The 23,896-nt window shown below is 43.8% G+C and overlaps 2 protein-coding genes across 10 annotated transcripts in view; one reads left to right on the top strand and one right to left on the bottom strand.

Annotated features, from left to right (window-relative positions):
• Positions 1-8,894: 8,894 nt before the first annotated feature.
• Positions 8,895-15,252, top strand: Ninab (neither inactivation nor afterpotential B). Of its 3 annotated transcripts, XM_078177936.1 has the most exons (11): positions 10,307-10,644; positions 10,899-11,167; positions 11,723-11,869; positions 11,942-12,083; positions 12,208-12,358; positions 12,556-12,785; positions 12,858-13,040; positions 13,213-13,635; positions 14,034-14,132; positions 14,411-14,603; positions 14,980-15,252. In XM_078177936.1, exons 1-10 carry the CDS (start codon positions 10,525-10,527, stop codon positions 14,579-14,581), a joined length of 1,935 nt encoding a protein of 644 aa, XP_078034062.1. In that variant the 5' UTR covers positions 10,307-10,524; the 3' UTR covers positions 14,582-14,603; positions 14,980-15,252. The 3 variants fall into 3 exon arrangements, with proteins under 3 accessions (XP_078034063.1, XP_078034062.1, XP_078034061.1); XM_078177937.1 differs by lacking the exon at positions 10,307-10,644 and adding an exon at positions 8,895-9,087 and having other exon boundaries at positions 14,411-15,252; XM_078177935.1 differs by having other exon boundaries at positions 14,411-15,252.
• Clc-a (chloride channel protein 2) overlaps positions 15,215-23,896 on the bottom strand; it is a 43,887-nt gene continuing 35,205 nt past the window's right edge. For all 7 annotated transcript variants that reach the window (XM_078177932.1, XM_078177929.1, XM_078177930.1 and 4 more), the window contains 12 exons: positions 21,749-22,031; positions 21,171-21,382; positions 20,376-20,896; positions 20,072-20,306; positions 19,815-19,977; positions 19,478-19,708; positions 18,748-18,971; positions 18,444-18,635; positions 18,150-18,292; positions 17,825-18,008; positions 17,533-17,760; positions 15,215-17,213 (listed from right to left, as the gene is read on the bottom strand). In XM_078177932.1, coding sequence (XP_078034058.1) covers positions 17,040-17,213; positions 17,533-17,760; positions 17,825-18,008; positions 18,150-18,292; positions 18,444-18,635; positions 18,748-18,971; positions 19,478-19,708; positions 19,815-19,977; positions 20,072-20,306; positions 20,376-20,896; positions 21,171-21,382; positions 21,749-22,031 — 2,790 coding nt within the window. In that variant the 3' untranslated portion in view covers positions 15,215-17,039. The remainder of the gene's footprint in view (positions 17,214-17,532; positions 17,761-17,824; positions 18,009-18,149; positions 18,293-18,443; positions 18,636-18,747; positions 18,972-19,477; positions 19,709-19,814; positions 19,978-20,071; positions 20,307-20,375; positions 20,897-21,170; positions 21,383-21,748; positions 22,032-23,896) is intronic.

The raw sequence follows: 23,896 nt of genomic DNA, 5'->3' as shown, positions 1-23,896 counted from the left end.
CGAAGAAAAGAAACACGAAGTTGGGCAGAAATGCGTTTACTTCACGCATGTTAAGCCGATGGTTGAGTTATCGTGGCACGCGACAGACGTGACCGTAATGAGACGCTTAATTAATTAATTATCGTCGATCCTGGTAGCTGACGCGACAGTACGTGACATTCTCAAACTTTCGTTTACGAATTCGTGTCGTTGACCTCTCACGCGATTAATTCACGCGAACGATTATTTTAGTTGATCAAGATTCTTCGATTCGAGATTCTCGATAGAGCTCATTAAATTTTCAGATAACAGATCGTTGAGCTGTACATCGATCTTTTGATAAACATTAGTTCGCGGCTGATCCACTGATTTGCAAATCCATAAAACCCGGGATCTGTCTAATGACGAATGAATGGGTTGATTAAACGAATCCAGAAAATACAATTTAAACCGGTAATAATTAAATAATTTGCAGACATTTCTCGGGAAGCTGCGAGCATACAATTATCTGTAACTTTGAAACCACTACCATCTGCGAAACAAATATGCCTTGCTTAGTGCAATTTTCAAGCAGTACACTTAAACGGGAATTTATTTTATGTTACTACTAAGCGTGTTAAGATTGCAACAATATATATCGCTCGCTCGTACTATTCGTCGCGAGTTACGTTTCTTACCGTTATATCTCATATCGAATACATAAATTTTTCTAATCCGACGTTGATAAATGCAAATCGAATTATTGCGAACAATAAAACTTTTTAAATGTTAATAAAACAGCTTGTAATCGTCGATCTTGACTAGAATCATTGACATCACTGTTTTATAAATACCACGAAACGAGCATCCCCAGCCTCTAAACGAACTCAAGAACGATCTAGACAATCGTCTTAATCACTCAGCCACCCAGCTGAGTACCCAGAAGATTGCGCAACACCGCATACTCGTACGACCTTCCTCAACAGTAACATAATCGCGAAACATCGCTAGCATCGTCCACCGAATCTGCGCACCAACGCGAATCGCGGAATTCCTACACGGAAAAGACAGATCTGGCGAAGAAACGATCGAAAGATCGCAAAATGACAATTCGCTCGGACACACCGGCAATCAGCTGACGGGCTTGCGCAATCCTTGCTCCAGTGACTGAATATTAATTACAAGTGATCTCACAATTTTCGCTCGCCGGATTGAATGTCGTAATCGAGAACCGCTCGAGACCAGATAGCGAAGGTTTCCATTGGTGCGAGCCACCGTCGATAACGACGACAGCACAAACAAGCAAACAAACAAACAAATTCCATGGACCATTCGTCGAACAGCCCGCGACCATAACTCCACGCGTCGCCGATAACTCGCATTCGCGGGCGAACCGTGTCGTCTGTCCCCGCGGCGGCCATCGAATCCTCGTCGCTTCCGGTTCCTCCTCGCGGCCATTTTTCGTTCCTTATCGGCTATCCTTATCAGCCACTCGCTATGAATGCGTAGCGATTTTCTATCGACTCGATTGTGAAATCCCGATCGATACGGTTCGGCGCTATTACCGTGCGCGTTTCTCTGTTATCTGAAAATTTGTTCAGTGTCTCTTCGTTTAAATACTTATTCAGTGAGCATCGATCGCGGGGATTCGTGTAAGTGGTAAATTACAGTCGACGATCTCTCGGTGATCGAAAGGATTGTGAAAACGGACGATTTTATTCGGATCGTTTCCATGAAGAATGACAGGAGATTCTAATCCGCGCGCAACTTCTGAAACAAAAAAGTGGTTGATCGGATGTGTCGAAGGATTCTCGACGTTCTCGTAGACCGATTACGATTGTACAACGGAAACCTCAGGTTTTAATCACTTTCCATTGCAACTTCGACTCAACTCGGTCTGTTTAACGCGGCGTGCTGATTGCATTTAATTAGCCGGCGGTTCATTTCGCGCGAGCCGAGCCGCGGAAACGTGATTCCCCGTAGAGAAGAAGATCACGTGGTTTTGTCACTTCGGCCGCGTATCTTTGTTTTGTGTACGAAACGATTTCCAGTTCCACGGCGAGCACGTGTCTGTCCTGTGTACATTTTCCCAGCTTCCGTTGTGCTGCGCGTCTATTTTAGAAACGGAGTGGCGGTCCCGATTAGAAATAACTTTCACAGCGATACGTAAATCGTAAAAGAAATACCCTGATAAACATAATTCAGCTAAGCAGACGTTCTCTGAATTCTTTACTGTAGGCAACCGATAAGTCCCGTCACGTTTTTGCAAGCAAAACAATTATTGCGTGGCTCCGTATAAAACGCTCGAAAACAATTTTAGGAATTTAAACAACGATAAATTCTGTCAATGGACACCGCATATTCGTTTATCGTTCGGAGCGATTTGAATAGTTCAAAGTCTTTTCGGAACATGTTATGTTTAATCAACCGAACCGCGGACCATTCGCGCAATTATATAATTCGACGACGTTTAAAACAATTCCATGCTTCGATATACAATTTTTCCAGACGTACTTTCGAAGATATTTCACGTAGAAGATTTCCTACTGTCCATTTATTTAATTTTATTGCTACAAATTGACTAATCAGCTGGCGATTTGTATACGTCGGGTCGCGAAAGACCCGGCAACCGCTGGCCGAGGGTTAACAGAAACGCAGGATCTTTCGCGACGACAGCGCGAAGAACGTGTCAAACTGCACGTCGACCGAGAAATGAAATTGCCCTAGCGCGACGCGGTCGTGGAAATAAAAACGCGTTCTTCAGCAGTATTTATGCGATTCCATAGGATGAATTGGCCGCGAGAATAGCACGCAACAGCGTCAATTAATCCAATGAACGAAAGCGACGGAACGGGAACGAGAACGCGCAATAATCTTTTGTGAATTTGAGCCGCGTGAATTTCCGTAATCGTTCGTCTGGATCGACTGTGCGGACCGCTTATCTACGCCTGATAACAGTGCATCGATCATCCCAGTAACCGCGACGAATGCTATAAATGTTTCAGCAATCACGGCATGACCAGACAACAGGTCTTTCTCCGCGAAAATACGAGATTCGTTCGACAACACTTATCCCGCGTGTTTCGCCCGATTAAAAGCTTAACCAACTTCTCAAAGTTCTCCAGCTTTCGAAACTCGACGTACAGATTATGTAGCCGGAGCTACATAGTCATTCATTTATTTTTACGATGGCTGATCCAGTCATTTGATATAGTCGAAGATGTATGAAATTAGTGGTTACGTTTCAGCCTTGTCTGTTTTATTTCCCCGCACTCGCGTAGCATACGAAACTGCACTAAAATACGTGTATACCGTTTCAATCCAGCTCCGTCTCCTCAAACATTCAATAACATAGTAGCTCAATATTTGTCGAAAGATGGCGAAGTTCTGTCACAGATCGTTATCATATTTACTTCGTTAGAACAAACAATGGTTTCTTTACGTTATTTTCTTCGCTATGAACAAGAAAGTTCGACGTTACGAAGCGAGCGAATTAACCCTTAGTAGCCTGATTTACGAAAGTGATTTTTTTTTAATATTACTGCGTTTGCTTGAGGGTCTAGATGAAGGGAAAAATAGCTGAAAAAATCACAATATTTATTTTACATATTTATTTAGAAAAAAAAACCAGGTATCAATTTTGATACTTCAGGCATTAAGGCCATAAAGAAATCAGATATATAAAAAATAATTATATCATAGCGAAAATAATATATTCACTTACCTCAAAAGTATTTATATTCTTCAGAAAAAGAAGATATATCAAATTTGTATTCAACAAAACTTTTAGTAAAATGTGTTTACTTGTTCACTTTGCCGCGCAAGTAATATGTCATAGATAAAATAAAACAACAATGACATTAGATTTTTTTTTTTAATTTCGTTGGAAAGAATATTATACAACAGTAAAATACGTACAGCCAACCTATAAAAAAAAACTAATAGTAATGTGAACATTCGGTTTAAAAGATTGGTATCAAAATTGAAACTCTAGGTTATTAAGGGTTAAAAAAAGACGCGAATATTTTGTAACCAGAGCGGACGACATTCTTTTTACATAAAACTTTTTAATCGTACAATGAATATGCAGTGGAGACGATTGATCCTGTAGATCGTGTCGATTCGGTGCGCGGCAGCCTGATCCTGGACGTGAGGTAGGTAAGTGGTCGAATGGCTCGCACGCTTGCCGAACGTCGATATTGCCATTATCGTGACCTTGACCCACGCGTTCACTGCTGCCCGGGGATGGGAACAGCGTGTCGATCGACGCATGGCACCGGCACGTTGTTATCAGAAAAAGGCATCGCGAAACGGGAAGCGGATGAAACGTTGATAGCCGGCAGCGATTCGATTAGCGGGAGGCAAGACGCCGGCAACAAGATTTACCGCGACGAACCGGTCGGACGCTAAATCACGATCATAATTAAATTTTACGGAATTACGATGATCCGAGAAAATTGTACGACAGAGAAGCCAGCGGATCGACGTCGATAAATCCTTAAGTGAGATCGATGATGCTCGAGTTAGCGTGACTTCGTGAAAAAGGTGTCGATCGTTTAACTCGTTTTACAGAATTATGCGTCTTTGAATTATGCCATTCGCAAAAAGCAATAGCCGGTTGTTTGGGTCGTAAAAAATTCTGACTCAGCATAAACTAGCGCGGTTCGACTGTTAATTGTAAGTTATTCGAAACGAAAGTCACTACGCGCCATATCGACATCGGACGTGCGAACGATCGCGCAGCAGAATGAATCGACGATGTCGAAGTTGTACCCTGGGTTCATCGAATATTTATAGCGTGCGAAACGGCATAATGATCGTGGTAACATTGTTTTCAGATCGACGCGAACCGTTCGAAGTAGCTTCGGGCGCAGCTGATCAGACAGAAACGCGCGGAACGCTCGTTGAACGTATCATCGATTCGGGATTGTTCTTATTCACAATTCTATGATGCACTCGGACTAGCGCAGTTAATGCACACGGTTAATCAGCCCCGGTAAATCGATCGATGAGTGCATCCAAATAATGACTTTCAATTTCAGCGAGTACCGTTGCAACGTGCATTCGACGAGCGACTCGCCGTTCTCTTTCTCCGGAAGAATTTTGCTCGAGTATTTCGATATACGCGTCTTTGTTATGCTAACAAGTAGAATCGGTCAAAGCTTTTCCTGGGTTATCGAGGCGTTTCCTCGTCGATCAACGGCTCTCGAAACAGGTTCGCGGCGAAGACAGATCACGTTTTGATCCCCTGCGACTCGGTGACGCAATGTTGCAAAAATAACTTCTGCCGTTTCTCTGTCATAATCCAGGAGATTATCCGTCACGAATTTTAAGCCAACAATACATAACAATAAAAATTCTCATCGCAGTGAATCAACCAAATAATTGGTCGTTTTTCGGTGTTGGTTTAGCAACGATATCCACGCTAAGATTGCTTTCTTCTGGTTTCCAGTTATGCAAACCCCTTTAGCACCGTATGAAAAATCTGGGCCATAAAGAATTAAATTGCTCCGGAGGCTCGTCTACTTCCATTGTTTGCACACCGCCAGAAATAATAAATTGTTTGAACAGCGGGTTTGCGAAACGCATCGCGCGCACGATGGATCTATAAGACGCGGCTCGTGTTGATACTTAGCTAGATCCGCCAGACGTCTACTCCGGACGGTATATAACATCCGACGGACACACGTTCAGACACCGCATTATCATAAAACTGATATTCTAGTCCGTCGCTACGGCGTTCGTTCGTTTCATAATCGTTTTCTTATTGATATGTCCACGAGGCGGCCGGTGTTGACATCACTCGCCCGGAATTAGCGACTCCGCTGGGTAGCACCATGTGCTTCCACGCCAAACGCGTTGTCTCCGCAATTCTGCGACAACAATGTCCGCGGAATTAACACCTCGCCGCAATGTCCGTGTCTGCCAAACATAGCGAGACCAGTTTAGAACAATTTACGATCGCCCATGCGATGCTTGTTACCGATAGCACAGCGCGGAAACTCGAAATTGGAAATTAAATAGTTCGTAAGATACGGCGAGCAAGGATTATGCTAACTAAAATTGTATTCGTTCAAGCTTTGCGTTAAATATTTTCGTAACTAATTCGCATAATTCCTCAAATATTTTCGGTATCATTATATTTTCATTCGCTATTTTCAGCGGTGAAATCTTTCGTTGGATGCAGCTCGCCTTTTTTTTATTAAATATTCAAATAATGTAGCGAATGAAAGGTATGGACTTTTTGATGATTATGGTATTTACTATGGATTTATAAAGCAACGAGTATCGATGGCGGGTTTGATCGTAGGCAGACGAAAGCTCTCGAAGGTTCGAACTGCTTTCTACGCGATCCGGTCTCGGCCGGCACGAATACGCGCCGCTGGCATTCACGTGACGCACCTCTTCCTCTCGCGAGCACGTGACGACCACGTGGACCGAGCATGGGTGCTGCACCGTAACGCATAAAACTGCACACTGCACGTATCACGCATTCGACGCGAACTTGCGCGACCGACGCGCGACGGCCGATGCGTCACGCAGAACGCTCTTGCCGCCGCGCTGGTCACCGAGTAGGCCACGTACGAATAAACAAACGTTTCATTTCCACGCCTTCCCTCCTCTCCTTTCTATTCCCTCGTACTCTTTCAAATTCATTACACCGACAACAATAGGAATTACTAGGCTAGATAACAGTACTCTGTTACATGCAACCGAAACCAGATAAGAATTTGACTATTCCCTGAATTTGTTTTATCGCCGAATGTTTTTCTTTACTGAAAATACTTTTTTAAAATACAAGCATTGTAGGATACTGGTTCCGACCAATTAAATTGTTCGGTAGGAGAAAACAATTTCAACTCTAGTTTCTCGCAGCCGAATAAATCGAACGTATTTTTAAGCGAAGCTTCGCTTGGATTTTTTGTGCTCCATAAATACATTATTATGCAACAGTAAACATTGCATTTCATGTCTTGAACTTCGACCTGAAACAGCTATTTCGCTGCTACGAAATGATATATTCGAGACAAACATTGATCTCGTGTTGATGACAATAATAGGATTTGCTTATTGAAAGAGGAGCTTCTGTTAGACATTATCTCCTGCTTAATGATTTATTTGGTTTCGTCTGTGCCGCACGGTCTCGTGACAGGTGTGTCCAAAAATTGCGGGAAGGTGACTGGTGGCGACGGAAAAGCGGAAAGCAAAATTAGAATGACTTCTGATCTTCCAGCTGTCGGTTACTTTTCGCTACTGTTTGCACGCGTTACCCAGCTGCAAAATGCATTTGCATGTCCACTGTTCGTCAACGGTTCGCGCCTTCCGCCGCGAGACGGTGCCCAGCTGTTGTTTATCATCGACATGGAGCGGTCACAAGTACTTTTCGAAAAATCACTTTACGTAAGAGCCACTCCAAGATTCGAGCAGACGATGCGCGCGTGAAAACTGGATCAGGTCGACCTTCGCGCTGCCACTATCAATCGACGATATCGCCCCAATGAAGTTGTAGATCACTATAAACTTGGCTCTTCGCGCCGATGAGACGGTAATCTGTAGATTTCATCTCTCCATGTGCTTTTTCAAAGATTCGATGATTTATTGCAGAACTTGAACAATTGCGAACAATTACTTTTTTAGAAATTATTTAAGTCTTCCGTTAGCCGCGTATTTTTATTTACGAAGAGGATCAATTGTAATGGACGAGATTTGGAACAGTGGGCGAATTTAAATAATTCAAGAGTTTCGTTGTATTATTTTTAACTGGTTGAAATAATTAAAGAATTGAATTGCGTATACGTTTTAAATACTGCGATAATAAATCGAATTAAAAATAAATATAATATAATGTAATTACAGTAAGAATAGAAATGAAAAATAAATCGAAAGAGTTACGTATAATGGAAGATGATTAATTCGATGGGATCTCGAGACTATTATGGATCCGGCACTGTCTGACCATCGCGCACCGTTTCTACTTAGCGCAGACGAATTTCTGCGCGCCGAACGAATGCGAGAACAATTTCCTGTTTACGGGTGCGTTCTCGGCGCATCCGACGCGTTCTCGCTGCAATTGTTTAAACAAAGGGTGCAAACAAAGGAGACAATCCGTGCTCGTTCGCGTGAAATTGATTTTCAGGCTAGACGCGTCGGGGATCCAAGGCTGCCACTTTATCGTTGCCGACCGTAAAACGAGAACAACGTGCATAACAACGGGACGGGGTCTGTTCGTTAACAGCACTTGTCGTTTCTGCAGTCAGTGAACGATAAGAAAGCGCGCGACAAAAAACGATGCAGAGAATGCCGTAACGTCGGAAAGCGTTACCGAATTGTTTTCATCCGACGGCGGCGATAACTACCGTACAGGATCGCGAAAGTTCAATGAAAATAATAAGAGATCGCACGTCGTCGACGTTCGCGCACTCGGCCCGCACGTGGCCGCATAAAATGTCCGCGCGGCAAACTATTTATTCTCTTTCGCCGCAATTCGTATTCCGTTTGAAGCCACGGCACAGCGCAAACAAAGTCAACAAAGTCGCATTTGCTTTGCTGTCACGGCCGGTCGGTTAGCGAAAATCTGCCCCGAGCCAATGCAAACGAACCAATGCGCCGATAAAAAGAGCAATTGAAATTTAAAGAATAATGAAATTGCAACAACATTGCAGATTATATTTTACGAGGAAAGAATATAAATGGTTTATCGGGTCTATATTGACGTCACGGTGCTCGAATCTATCTGCAATTCGGTGCAGAAGTACGTTTAATAATGCTTGTTTTGACTGAGATTAGTCCCGTATGAAAGATATACCGCCCATCGAGAAATTCGAATAAAGATTGCGAGTACGGTGTCTCAAATGAGCCGGGGTAAACGGAGTCCGGCGAGGATCGATGCCGAAAACAACGACGCCGGGTCTCGACGGTGGCGGCTGCGTGACAGCAACGGCCAGAGTTTCGCGAATAATTTTGGCAGCGGCCCAGCGACGCACGAATCCGGCCAATTGGACGAGTTTTCCGCGAAAAAGAACTGTTACGACGAACGGGTCTTTACCGAGTGCTCGCAGGATGTCCGAGTTAAACGACAACCCAGATAATCGGCCGTTTCTGGATCACAGCATCGCCATCTTGTTTCCGGTAAGGGAGATGTGCTAAACACCTGCGAACACCGATCCCGCTTTTACGAACGGTCGAAAAGTTTCGTCGCCGACCAACGAATCGATCTGGTCGAATTTAGGGTTATTTGGAAACGAAACACGAGTTTTTCGATCATTCTGGTAGGCGAATATGCGGAGGTGGATATTGTTTAACATTAAACCTAGCAAGCCGGTCGAAATAACCGATCCTCGCATTTTGCATTCTAAAATTGTTGAAATTATAGATTCTTCCATAGTCTAATGATTTTCCTATTGAAATTTTTAAAAACCTGAAGACGCTGAGAGATTATCGAATCTTTTTACTGAAGTACGCTGCGATAATAATTGCGCGATGTTTAAAAATCTTATAGTTGTTGTAAAAGAACAGAGACGGTGTTCGATGAATTTCGCGAATTAATTGGTTTTCCTGTTCGGTTTGGAAAACTCTTTTGCATTGATCGACACGGATAAAGTTGCAATCGGCAAGGAAGACGACTAGCGTCGACGATAACAAAAGAAGAGTCTCTTTTCATTTAACCAGTTTTTCCTCGGTTCATGAATATTTCATCGTACAACTGTTCCATGCATCATAGTTTAATTACGCGTTGACTTGCAAATCCGAAGACGTTGATTATTGTTAAAAGGTTCTATTAATCATTCCTCAAGCGTAACCAAATTCTCAAGAATTCAGCATAAAACTTCCGAAGAAATAACGCGGCGAGATAACTGTAATATTCCCGTCGCAAATATTTTAAAACCGACTTTTTAATCAAAGTAGCGCATAAATGAGTTACAATGGCAGCGGCGTTCTCCGGAAAGAAGAGTCGAGGAAGCAACCGGAAGTCCTCCGGTTGGCAGGTCGATCGCCATCTTGCAGCAACTCGCTGTACTAACTTGTCTTCATCCGCGTGATCGATAACACAGATGTCTTTGAGGATGCGTGTATGGTGAAAGATAAATTTTAATAAACGGCGTTACGTCGATTACGTCGATTACGTCGTTACGGCGATTAACGTTGGTAAGACGACACGAACGTTGAGGCGCGTGCCGATGGACCACGTGTTACGGGGGATGCAACCCCGTTGCCGGATGCACGTGACCGGCCGCAGGGCTTCGAGCAACCGGTGCCATTAATTGGATCACGATCACGAGCTCCGCTTTTAAGGTCACCAGATTAACGGAACAATGTCATTCGTTGGTCGAAGCCCTAAGAGGAACGATGGATTTCACCCACAAGCGAGTCTTCTACATTCTGTTGACGATCCTGGACCCGCTGGTGACGGAACCGGTCGACGATACCGTCGAGGATGAGACATAATCGCTATCCAACTCTAACGAACTGGGAATCGATCAACTGATATCAGACCGTACGAAAAAGCCAACGTCTCGCCGTGTTTCGCGTATTAACCTCTCGCCAGTGTGTTCCGAATTCGTCACCATGAAATCAAGCAAGTGCCGCAGATCCCGGTCCACCAGTGATTTTACTAACGTGAATCTGAACGATCTCGACGACTTGTTGCACGGAAAGCGGATGAAACTGTCGAAAACCTCGTTTCGCGTAAGTTCGAGGATAGGGGATCGTTGGTGCAAGTATAGTAATCGATCGCTATTCGAGACTTTTTTCAATACAAAACTAAAAGCTAATATTAATATAATACAGAGTCTTTGAGTCAGTGGCCTCAATAAATAATTCATGTAAACTCGTTTTAAATTGTCCTATATTAGCTGCAAATATGTCGAATTTGTCGCTATTGTTGTTAAAAGTTTCGCACTAAATCTGTAACTAATTGTGCTATTAATTTCAATTCGTAGTTGGTCGATCCTGAGGCTTGCTCGAACGATTCTAAAGAGAAGAAGCAGCGTCCAAGCGATTCCAAGGACAAGAAGCATTGTCCGAACTGCGATTCTTCGGTGTGGATGAGGTCTTGCGAGAAAGAAGTAACAGATCCATTAGCCGGCGAAGTCACCGGCGCGATTCCATCTTGGTTGAAGGGTACCTTGCTCAGGAACGGACCTGGCAGCTTGAAGGTCGGCGAGTACAGCTTCAACCACCTGTTCGACAGTTCGGCTCTGCTGCACCGGTAAGTTAAGGGATCGATGCTTGGGCTCGCCCTAGTAGACGTAGTCTCTCGATAGACGGGCGTAGGGAACGAGAAAAAGAACGCGCAGCAGCCGCAAATGTGTGCGCTCGCAACGGCGAAGAAGGGTTAAAGAAATTAGCTGTGCTGACGAAACATGGGTATCAATGTGTTATCGATCATCCGGAAGCCACACACCGGCGACCGCTAGATCTGCGGGCCGTCGCTAAACAACAATTGCGAAGACCGGAGCGATTAACTACGAAAGGACACGTTCCGGCGGAAGACGGTCGACGTTTTCGGTCTTCCACGAGCTCCTCATATTTTTTTAATTAGCCGCGTTTCAGGTTCAAGGTCGGATATGCACCGCACTGGCTTCGTCCATGAATCGTTAACCATTTCCATCTCTTTGCATGGAAAATTTGGTGCTTCCGGAAGAAGCTAGCTTATTTTAGTAACAAAAAGTATTCGACTAATGACTAATGATTTGGTAGGCTTCGTGTTAAGTAGATTGTTGAACCAAGTAAAAGTGTACGGTTGTCACCGATACCGTTGCAGATTCGCGATTTCGAACGGCAAGGTGACGTACCAGTGCAGATTTGTTCAGACCGACGTGTACAAGAAGAACAAGGCCGCCCAGAGGATAGTGGTCACCGAATTCGGGACGAAAGCTGTGCCTGATCCTTGCCAAACCATCTTCCAAAGGTCAGAATCGATATTAAAAAGCAGCGGATCGTTCGAAAAGCTGGAGAAAATAGAAAATCAATTTTTCTTCAGGATCGCGGCGGTGTTCAAGCCTGGCGAGGAGTCTGACAACTCCATGATATCTGTCTATCCTTTCGGAGACGAGTATTACACGTTCGCAGAGTCTGCTGTGATCCATCGTATTGATCCCAAGACCCTGGAAACCACTGGCAAGGTAATCCTAATTGATTCTTCTTCCGGAAATTTCCTCTGTCCTTTCTTAGGCTGTTTTCTAGCTTTTAGGATTCTTTAATACCGTTCTAAGATCGTGCTTGATTTACTGCGATCTTGTTGTCCAGGTGGCAGTGTCGGATTACGTCGGCATAGTGAATCACACGTCCCATCCCCATGTGATGAACGATGGCACGATTTATAATATGGGGATGAGCCTAACTCCTCGGGGACCAATGTACAACGTAGTGTGCTTCTCGCCGAAATGCCTTACCATCGGTAAATAATCATTAAACTGTGGACTTTTATGTTAAATAATAGTCTCGTTTAGTTATTTTCTTAATGAATTTAACGAGTCGATAATAACTTGGCTGTGGATCTTTATCAAAATTAAAAATGTTCTGCATCTGGCAATAGGTTGAAAATGGTGTATTGGAGTCCTTCAACTATTTAACTTCGCTGCTGTTTTATTTTAGACGACGCTGGAGAAGAGAAGGAGTTGTCCATGTTCGATCAGGCCACCATAGTGGCCACAGTTCCATCCAGGTGGTTGCTGAACCCTTCCTACATGCACACGTTCGGCATCACCGCAAACTATTTCATATTCCTCGAACAGCCCTTGGCAGTGTCTTTGACCACTATATTGTCTTGCAAAATGAAGCAGGAACCAACGCGTGCAGCTTTGAAGTGGCACGAGAATGAAAACGTGAGATACCAACCAACTACCATTTCAAAGGTGATCTTTACGATTGTTCGATAATTAATTTTTCAATCGCAGACGCTTATACATCTGGTTTCGAGGGAAACAGGCCAGCTTGAAAGAACCTTCGTCAGCGAAGCATTTTTCTATCTTCACATCATCAATCAATTTGAAACGCGCGATCACGATTACGTGGTTCTCGATATCTGTTGTTACCGTGACTCGCAGATGTTGGACTGCATGTTCGTCGATGCAATGAAGGTACTTGGTGATTCATTAAAATATTTTGTTCTATCCTCTGTTATATTATATTGATTCATGAGGGTGTCCGACTCAAAAGGGAACAAACTACTGATCCGCCCAAGAAAGTCTTTTTAATTAAATACTTTGTACTTTATCGAGCGAATTTACTTCTCCACTGATCTCATCGTAGAACCTGCACGAGAATCCCGACTATGCCAAAATGTTCCGTGGCAGACCCCTGCGGTTTGTCCTACCAATGAACCGTCCAGAACCAGACGTCCCTGTGGAGCAAAATTTAATCACAGTGGACACGGTCAATCAAGGCCTAGAATCCTTCAAAGACGTCGACGAATCACAAGATGACACCGCGCCACACTCTACCTCAAAAAACGAGACTTTAGACGACAAAGTCAGTAGAAACGATTATAGAAATGTTCTCGAGAGAAAGGCGACTGCACACAGACTTCCCGATGGCAACGTTTTCGTGAAGCCAGAATTGCTCTGTGATTTAGGGTGCGAGACGCCAAGACTGAACTACGACTGCTTCCTAGGGAGAGAATACCGATATTTTTACGCTATTTCCAGCGACGTCGACTTGGAGAATCCGGGAACGGTTCGTATATCTGAATATCCTTTTCTTTTTCAGGCTTTAAGCTTCCCTGATTGGTGTAATGAAGGTTTAACCCTTTAAAACAAGATTTATTTAATAGGCAATTCTGTTATCAGCTCGAAAAATTTAATCAATAAAACCTAAGCTAGAAAGTTTAAATTTTCGATAGGAAATATTAGTTTAACTATTTTGTATTCTAGAAATTCTAATATTGTATTGTAAGAAATCCTAGTTTTCTCAATATATTACAATTAAAATAAATTTTCAAACGATAGTTAAGAATTAGTGTCACTTTAATGAAACATGACAAGTGTCGTTTCTTCATTCGCTATGAGTTCTAGCCTTTGATAATAGAAAAATGAAGTTCTGTTACGAATTTATTATGTCATATTATTTTTCAGATTATTAAGGTGGACATCTTGAAGAAGACGAGGAAAACGTGGTACGAAAGGAACGTCTACCCCAGTGAGCCTATCTTCGTCCCCGATCCAAACGGGAAGGTATTTTTTCAAGAAATTCATTGAAACACTTAACACTGGAACTGCTACAAAATGACTGGTCCTTAATTTTTCTTTTACAATCGTTGATATTATACATGAGATGTTTTTGTGAGGAATTTTTAGATAAATTGATTCATTCAAGCTTATATTATAATAAAAATCATAGTTATTGTTTTAAGACAAGATATGTTGGTCCAGTTTAGGATTTGATAGTTCCAGCGTTAACGGATCCTTATACTTGAACGATGATATCTTCAAGGATGACTTAAATGTTACAGAACGAGGATGATGGCGTAGTACTGAGCGCCATAGTGTGGTCGGACAAGGAGTCGCAGGTGGGCCTCTTGATTCTAGACAGCGTGACTATGACAGAGATCGCGAGGGCTACCTTCGAGGTGCCTGGCCCGGTGCCAAAATGCTTACACGGCTGGTTTACCTTGGACAAGTAGAGTAAACTCCGATTACAAAGCGGCGAGTATTCTTTACTGAAAACGTGACCTAGATATTTGGCTGGCTTGCGTGGAATATGCATGTATTTTACATCGATTGACATCGCAATTTGTACGCTTTGGCTCTCTTCCGCACGTAGCTATATTATTTTTCTATGTTAAACAACCGACTCGTTATTACGCTCGACCGATCAACCCTCGGACGGTACCGCCCAGGTCCGTAGATAATTAATGTCACACGATGCGTACACGTTTTCGATTCTTTACAAATTGTTGACATTGAAACTGTTATAATTTTTAAAGCTCGGAGCTTATAGTTTATTTATGCATACTTCATTTTATTATGAGATGTTTTGCAGCAGTTAAATATCGACAATTTGTTGATCTCTTTTCTTCAGGTGAGAAGAAATAATTAAAAAAAATGTAGAAAGATCTGTGTTATTGACTGGCTATACTGCGTGATTTGTTGAAAATTGAAAAGACCAATTGAACCGATTGAAAGAGCAGGGTCAGAACAGACCCGGGTCTGCCCGAGGGTGGACACAGTTTTTCGACAAGCGAAACGGCAACGGGGACGAGCATCGACAACCCGGCGCGTGGATCTTCGTATAAATATCGACACAGCACAATATGTAAATAGTATAATAAATTATTTAATGTCTTCTCCCGAATTGTACAGATTGTACGGATAAACTTGGCGACCATCGAAGCGTCGTCTACGGCCTATAGTGAAACGCGCGGCGAAATAGATTTACAATAAAATGGGATGCATCGTGAAGTTGTTCGTCAAGATGGAATGTGTCTTAAATTAGTTAATTGGACGGTGGTGGGCCGCCTCTGGTCCTAGATATAACACTGAAAGACATATCTGGTTCATCTGTAACGATTAATTAAGACATCGTTGTTCCTTTTCTTTATTTATCGATTATCGCTACGTCATTAAAATATCCTGCAACTAGAACGATGCCCCCTCTCCGCTCCTCGATTCCATCGTCCTTATTCAATTTGATCTGGGAGGGGGGCGTCGACGATCATCGCGAGACCGCGAGGATCTAACGACAAGAACAAATATTGTGCTACCATAGATCCGTCGCGATCTCGCGAGGACAGGAAATATAGATCTCTCTAGATTACTCGACGAATCTTCGCGCGGTTCATTAACGATTAACAATTAGAATAAATAGGTTGGCACAACCATGGTCAGACAGTTACAAGCTAGAGCACTCTGCGAGTTCTGGATCCGCGTACCTCCTCGATCGATCGTTGATCACGCCCCTCACGGAACGCTATACATTATTGATCACCCGGCCATGATCCACGTCACAATTGAACAATTGTTCTCTACGATCCGATCGCTCCTGAACTACCGTCTCTCTCACTCCTTTCTTTCCCTCTCTCTTTTTCTCGTCGATATTATAACGATCACCGATGGAGCGTCCATGCTGCTTAGCATGGCGACCACGGGCGTCAAGGAGGATGCTTTTGGACACTAACTTCATCGCGAACACACTCTCGCTCTTACACAAGTTTATCTTCCTTTCCTAATGTGACTCGAGGATCATTCTTCGCGGTTTATTAAAGAATGATCTACACCTAGATCTTTGCAGAGGATCATCCTTCCACGATTAGTGGCTTCGGATAACTTCAGACTCTGTCTGCCAACGATTTACTGGTCGCTTCTCAGAGTCGATATCCCAAATGTCAATTTCTTAGAGGTCCTGGTAACTGACGGCTAATAGTCTTTACTCGGTCTTAACGTTGGTGTCCTTGGAATAAACGTGAAAAGCATCTAAGCTAACACTGATACTATAAGTGCTCCTCATTATAGTTGCAATATGATCTCGTCAACAAGTCCCAGTTCTAACCAAGGTACCCTAATGCATTCTAAACTGATCACCCTTAGCACCGATAACCTAAACGTTCTCAAAGACCTCTGGAAGCTATCTGTTATCTTGGAGCGGCCGGTCATTGTTCTGAAGCATCATCTAACCATGAAAACGCTGAAGCAGTGTCCCTACCACAGAACCCTGATCTCGTAGGTCCCAGCGATGATCTACAACAGGCAACGCGTCGAATCTAAATCCAAAAGCTGTGATGTACGTTCCATAGAATTTGCGGTCTGGAAGGAAGCCTTTAAGACGCGGTTTTCTATCAATCCTGTCCTCATTTAAGTACGAGAGGAGCGTTCGAAAGCGATCCACCGCTGGCGACTGGTTGCTGCTCGAGTGTTCCAAAACTGTCGAATGGGTCGCGGAAGGAAGAGGATTCATCTCTAATTAAAAAGGTCTCTCTTGTCGTTCAGGGTCGCGTTGCCTGGCCGGCTCGGCTCGGCGACTATCACATGTTTGCTTCTACTTATGTCTCTCTCTCTCTCTTTCAGATTCGTTTTCTTTTCTTCCCAATTCACTTTTTTTCTCTCTCTCTCTCTCTCTCTCTTTCTTTCTGTCTCAAGTATATTTCAGACTTTCTCCACTTTCTCGCACTCGACCGAGGCGATGGAATTCATCGTGCTAGCGTTCTTGCTCTCGGTATCCGTCTCGCTTTTCGCTAGACTAGAGCTGGACACGGCGATGTGGGAGTCCTGGTGAGTCGGCAGGATCCCGGCGTTTGCATCCTCTATCGCTTTCCTCAACTGTAATGCAATTAGCGGTGTTTGAATTTTCAGTAGAAAGATGAAGATTATGGGAAGGTTATGCTTTCCTGGTTGGATTGATTTTACTTTCCTTTTTGGATAGTGCGAGGAAGAATGAGTGCTTGAGTCCGGAGCAGGTTCGTGTTCGTAAAGGAGCAAGGATCAGCATTGTTATCAGGATCGTGTACAATTAATGTTAGAGGAACGATTGAATCGTTTCTGCATTGATGTTAGATGAATTAGGATTGGAAGCTGGGCCCATTTCATGGAAGTGATCTGTAGCGCTAGATGAAGTAATTTTGTTACATGTTTCACATACCTCTTTGAGCCCCACAACTCCAACTAGCCTTCCAATAGCAGTCACATAAGCATGGTTCACCCCTACCATGCTGAAGAGGCTGTGCACCTTCAGCAAGGACGTCCTTTCGACCAGTTGGAAGGGTGCAGGATCGATGTGGCACCTGGAGAAGTCGACCTCCAACGCCATTTCGCTCTCCTCCCATCGCTTCTGGTCCTCCGTTGACATGTCTATCACTCTTTCCCTTGGCTGGTAACACGAAAAGTGTCTTTGTCAAATACAGATCAGATTCAGAATCAAGATACGAGCTTACCAGTTGAACTTTCTTCGAGGTGGCTGGACTAGGTGCCAACATGGGCGTGTGCGATGGTACATTAATTCCATCCTGACTCTCTCTTCTTGTTGCTCCCCCTGATCCTATTTCTGGGTCTGGGTCTACGTCCTGCAAAGTGGCCGATTTCCTGAAGATCGCTTCAAAAGCCAGACGTATTCTGGAACTAGAAAATTAAATTAGATAGAGGATTCCTCGTCTGGACCGTTCTTCAGCAGCGTGTCATTGAGGATAAAGGTTGTTAGGAAATATTAAAATGATGATGGATATCAATTTTAATCATAGCTTTAATTGCATTCTCTCGTACCTGCTCTCAGCTCCTGTGACTGTAGTGTACGGTGTAGCAGCTGGACTGACCAGAGGACTGAATCCCTTCAGGGTGAAGGAGTTTGTCTTCTTTAAGATAGATTTCTTCGGTTGCGAGCCGAACACTGGCGAGTGGTATGTGTGCTGCAGTAAAATGGAATTGATCGTGTAAAATAACAAGAGGAAGAGAAAGAGAGAAAAAAGAAGGCTGCCGGATGATGTAGGCGGCTAGTTAGGCGAGCAAATATACACAGTTCGCGGGAAATGACGTCAAAGGGGCGTGGGCGTGACTCACGTGATCGGGCCCGGTGCCGTTGTTTGGCGACATCGTTAGATCGTTGACACTCTGCCTTTGCATCTTCAGGATGTCCGGCGCTGGGATTACTTCGAACCGAGACGGTCTTCTGGTCCTCTCTTGGTCCCTCAGTTGACGTTCCATCTCCTCTCTGGCTCTCTCCTCTGCTTCCTTTTGCCATTTCTGAGCGACCTAATATAAATAGACGTTTTTCACTCTAACTTAATTTTTTTATTTAATTTAAAAGAAACGACTGCTTCCTGAAATGTATAAAATAAAATATGAATACACTTTGATCATTTACCTGGAGCCTCCTCTCGCGGCCTATATGCTTCTCGATCAGTTTGATCAGCTCCAGCCTCTGAATTGATCCGAGCAGAATCATCGAGCCAGGATTGTCTACCAGCGGGAAACCACGAAGCTTACGGTTCTCCTTCAAAATCTCTTTCAGCCTCTGATATGTGATCCCGTGCCAGATGTACTTGATCTCGCGGACCATGAAGTCCTCTACGTAGACGTTGTACATACCTAGCGGAATGAACGCTGTCACTAGTGAGCTCTATTTCGGGGCTACTGACGTATTATAAATAGAAGAATATTCCATAGATTCAGTTACCCGGCCATGGAGCTTCGTCCGCGAGGCTTGTTAATAAATGGGACAAATGTTAGTTCGGGATCGAAAATATCACAGGTGCTAACCATAATCTAACACCAGATCCTGCTAGAGAATTTGCCCTGATTAGATCGACTCGCAGCGTCACTGTTTAACCAGTTAGCTGTTGCAATCTCTTTAAATAGCATGCAAGTTACTGTAATTATACTGTATATGTTCGATTTTCTCGATATTTGTATAAATAATGTATTCGTCTACAATCAATTAGCGGTCTTTGACGAGTATACTAATCAGAAACAGCTATCTGGTTAAATACTGTTTTATTAAATCGCGATTAAGAAACCTTTAGACAATCTAAGCGATCTCATCTGGGGTCTTTCCTAGCTCGTCGAAACACGATCATTGAATTTAATCTAGTTACCTGAGCTAGAAGGCAGCAGGTCGGGCAAGTACGGCAGCTTCTTGATCAGGATGATGCTGTCGTAGATGCTCGGCTGCAGTAGAGCTGCGATGGCGTTACTGATCAGCACTGCTATCATGATGGGGACGATATGAGTGATCTGACCGGTCATCTCGAAAACTATGACACTGACAGAAATGGTATGGGTCACTGCTCCAGAAAACGCTGCTGCTCCGACGGTAGCATAGCCCCCTGAAAAATGACCGATGATCTTAAATGCCGATTCAACGTACTCTTCCACGTTGACAATAACTCTAGACGATTGATCGATAATTTTGATAGGTCGAGAAAGGATTACCTGGAACTATGGGGGTGATTATGCCACCGTATCGGACACCAGTCGGAAACCATAGAGCCATAGCCTCGCCGACAGCTCTTCCAAGGGCTGCGCCGATCTTGAAGACCGGTATGAAGATCCCAGAGGGCACGGGCACCGTCGAGCTTATAATGGAAAAGATGAACTGAAATCAAAGGCCCTTTGGTCCACACTGAGCACACTCTCCGAAAACGTTGATCCAGGTCATCGCGGATCTAGATCGATGGATGAATTCTTACCGTGAACGCGACGAAACCGAGGAGGCCGGTGAACACGTCGGTGTACGCCGTCGACCAGTGTTTCACCATGTTCATCTCCTCGACCCCGAGCTCCTCTTTGGTCCAGCTAAAGTTGGTGAACAGGCCGTACACTTGATCGTGAGTATTCAGATCGCCAGCCATGAATTGGCCTAATCCCAGCGGAAAAGAGACGGACGAGACCAGCAGCGAGACGATGCCGGGGTATAAAAAACGACTGAAATTGATCGTGATTGATTACGATAGATCAATAAAGTGAATAAAACCGTGAATAAAAAGTACTCACTTTTTCTGCAGGAAGCTGTTCATGCTCTTGTTCTTTCTCATGAAAATCACATACTGCCTATGCAACCAGACATAGAAAGCGCCGCCGAGCCCGCTGCCAACTCCGATCAAGGCGAAGACGAACAGCTCTTGGGGGTCGAAGGGGAAGTCCATGGTAAAATTGGTGGCGAACATCGCGGTGATTGTCTCCTCCCTTTGGAACCAGATGGCAAGCAATCGGAACATCGTGGCTCCGCAAACAGCCGCGAAGAATCCTCTCCAGTAATTTCTGACGGCGAAGTAGACCGTGGTGACCTCGATGCTGAAGAGTACACCACCGATCGGCGCAGCGAAACAGGAGGCAACTCCAACTGCACAGGCCGCTGCCAACATCTCGCAGTTCCTACTCTCGTTCTCATAGATCCCCTGGAAGCTGGTCACCAACTTCGACAGCAGGGTTGCTACTATACTGGCGATGTGGACGAATGGACCCTCCTTGCCCAGGGGCAGGCCGGAACCTAAAGTCGCCGTCAGACCTATCACCTGTTGGGAATTTGGTCAGGTCTTAATCGACATGAAATAAATGATAGCTTCTGCAGCTATCTTCGAGTGAGCCTTGTAAGCTTACAAGTCCCCCGAGGTGGTTATTTCAATGGTTATTCGAAGAAGTCGTTATTACAAAAGTCGCCGCTCTGGAAAATTCATTTCGGCCAGAAGAATTAACCCTAATTACCGCGGAAGCAATAATGTCACCAGAATGTCGCCGACCGTGACGATTCAGCAAAGATCAAGAGACGAAATGGGAACGTGAGCTAACCTTGGCGATCAGAGTGCGGAAGGTCAGGTACTCCTTCAGGGCGACACCTCGAAGGATGGTCTTCATCTCTGGGATTCCGGAACCGATGCTCTGAGGAGCAACGATGTGAACGAATCCCGCGCTGAACAGGATCAGACAAACCGGTAGTGACACCCATGCCACATACTGGAGCGCCGGATGCTGCGTAAGGTCCTGATAAAGCCATATCCTGGCTGGTGGAACGAGGACACAGTTAATGGACACGTCGGGTTCCGATGGGAAACAACGACGCGGAAAATTGGTAAAGAAACAATCTCGCAGTAATTAGGTTAGTGGTGGTGGGTTACTATGAGGTGACCAATTGCTATGCCTTTGATTCGTTTCCGGGTGTAACTAATTTTACATTCATTAAATGGAATATCAAATTTTCTAATTCTTCTAGCTCGTTCATTTTTTAACGAATAATTTTTATTCATCGGGTAAAGATTATTTAATAAAAAATAAACAATATAAACGGCATAGTAACCGGCTTCGCTATCCTAGTTTCATTCAAAGCTTGATGGGAGATTGTTGCATAATAAAATCAAGTCTGGACTGACCGTTGTTGCACATGGAAATGCCACGATCCATGGCGTAGCTGATCAACGCCATGATGATGCCTAGCAGGGCCAGGAAGACCCAGTCCTCGCCTAATCTAGCTCCGGTGTGTTTCCAGGCGAAGGCGAGCAAAGCGAGCAGCTTCCTACAAAGAGGACCTCTCCCCGACTTTCGAAACTCCTCCTCCCTGCCCTTTTTATACTTCCGTCTGGCCTCATGGTATTTGAGCTTCTGAGCCTCTTCCTTCGCGTACTCACCCAGGTCTTTCGTATAGCGACCATACATCTAGATATTCAATCGAATCGATTAGATTTCGATCGTTCGATCGTTTGCACTCCAGCGGTATATTGTGCGGTAAATCAAGCGTGCACCGTCCAAGCAATAAATTACTTAATACAATGTTTGGTAATATTTTCGAGAATTAATTAAAGGATTGAACGATTTAAAATTTCAAGATCACGGATTACGAGATCTAAAGATACGAGAACAAGAGACTTCAGAAACTTGTAGCAGAAAAATGAACCTTGCAGATGACATTTCGGTTGGCTTAGAATTTGCAACGCTTTTACCGCCAGTTTGCAAAACGCAACGAGGAAAAATTGTCGCCAAAGATCGCGACATGCAACACTATCGAATCAATGTACACACGTTAACTATGTTTTGAGAGGACACGATGCAGTTTGCTAGCACGAGTATACATACCAAACGTGTACGATCCACGATCTGTCAGCACGATCCTCGAACTAGATCATTCACTCGTGGCACTGTGATCTTCCCCATAAATCCCAATAACAAAAACCTTGATACAAAAAAACAGAACTGTCGCGAATTAAGCTGCGGTTACCACGGCGAGACTTTCACGGAAAATCGAAGGAAACGAGAACGAACCGGATCACGGTGTTCGATCGATTAACGTTCGATCACGCGATCAGCCAGAATATTATGGCATTAGAGTGTTCCGATAAAGATCGATTCGTCGTCTACCACCGGGCTGGACATGATCGAGCGGATCTCTGATTTATCTCGAGAGAATCGACAACCTTCTCCCGGGCTATATTTAAGTTGTTGTCGACTTTTGGTGGAAACGAAACGATCGCGATCGTCGCGGGGAAAAAAGCGACAGGGATAATTCACGGTGAAACTCGCGTTCCGAGGGGGAATTCTGTGGAAATTGGGTCGAGCCTGGCTACGAACGATGGGAATTAGGCGATCTCGATGGCGTTAATGCGCGTATTATTTTGTGAGAATCGATATTCGACGACGATAACTCACCGGGGATGAGATAAGGAATTATCGGGAATGAAATTTTCGGCGATACAATGAACGCCTCTTGAGTCCAGTCACATGCACAAGCCGATAGATAAACAATCTGGATTGTTCCCGGATCGCAAACATTATACATATTCGTGTAATTCCACTGTCACGTTGGATAGTGACTTTAAAATGAAAATGTCCCGAATTAGACAGCGAAGTCTGAAATAGTAGAAGGATTCAACGAACTTAAGAATCTTCATAAAAAATCAAGACTCTTTCAGTGCTGATTAAAAAACAACTACCTCTTTTTTATCTTTATCCCATTATGTTATATTCGTATTATGTGATTGCCTTTCAGATTATACTATAATACAGGTACTTACATTATAATCGTATTATAAGTCACACGAAGATGATTAAAGAAAGAGGATAATAAAAATTATATAATATATCTAAATCTATAATGTAATATATTATATAATATTATATATTATTAAATATATTATACAATATTATATATATCATTAAATATACATATAATATAATATTATATCTATTATTATCTATAATGTATTATAGATTATATTATATTTGATCTCAACGTTTTAGTAGCGATTTACAACCTCCAGGGGGTTGCGCCATGGTAAGAAAACAAAATATATATCAACCCTCAGGAACTATACTTCCGCGACTAACGGAACGGAGACCGGTGTTTTCTATCGAGTTACCTCGATGTTTGCAACAATCGAGCAAACGAACGGTCTGCCAGCGAATAAAAGAGACGAGTAAACGCGGCGAGGGTAACACAGGTCTCGCGCGATCAAAGGCACTCCAAGGAAAACAATGGATGGACCGGTGGGGGGGCACACGGGAACGGGGCTGCGAAAGCTCCGAGC

Source organism: Augochlora pura, chromosome 4 (genome assembly GCF_028453695.1).
Source record: "Augochlora pura isolate Apur16 chromosome 4, APUR_v2.2.1, whole genome shotgun sequence".
Lineage (NCBI taxonomy): Eukaryota > Metazoa > Arthropoda > Insecta > Hymenoptera > Halictidae > Augochlora > Augochlora pura.
This window is presented reverse-complemented; position numbering and strand designations above follow the sequence as displayed.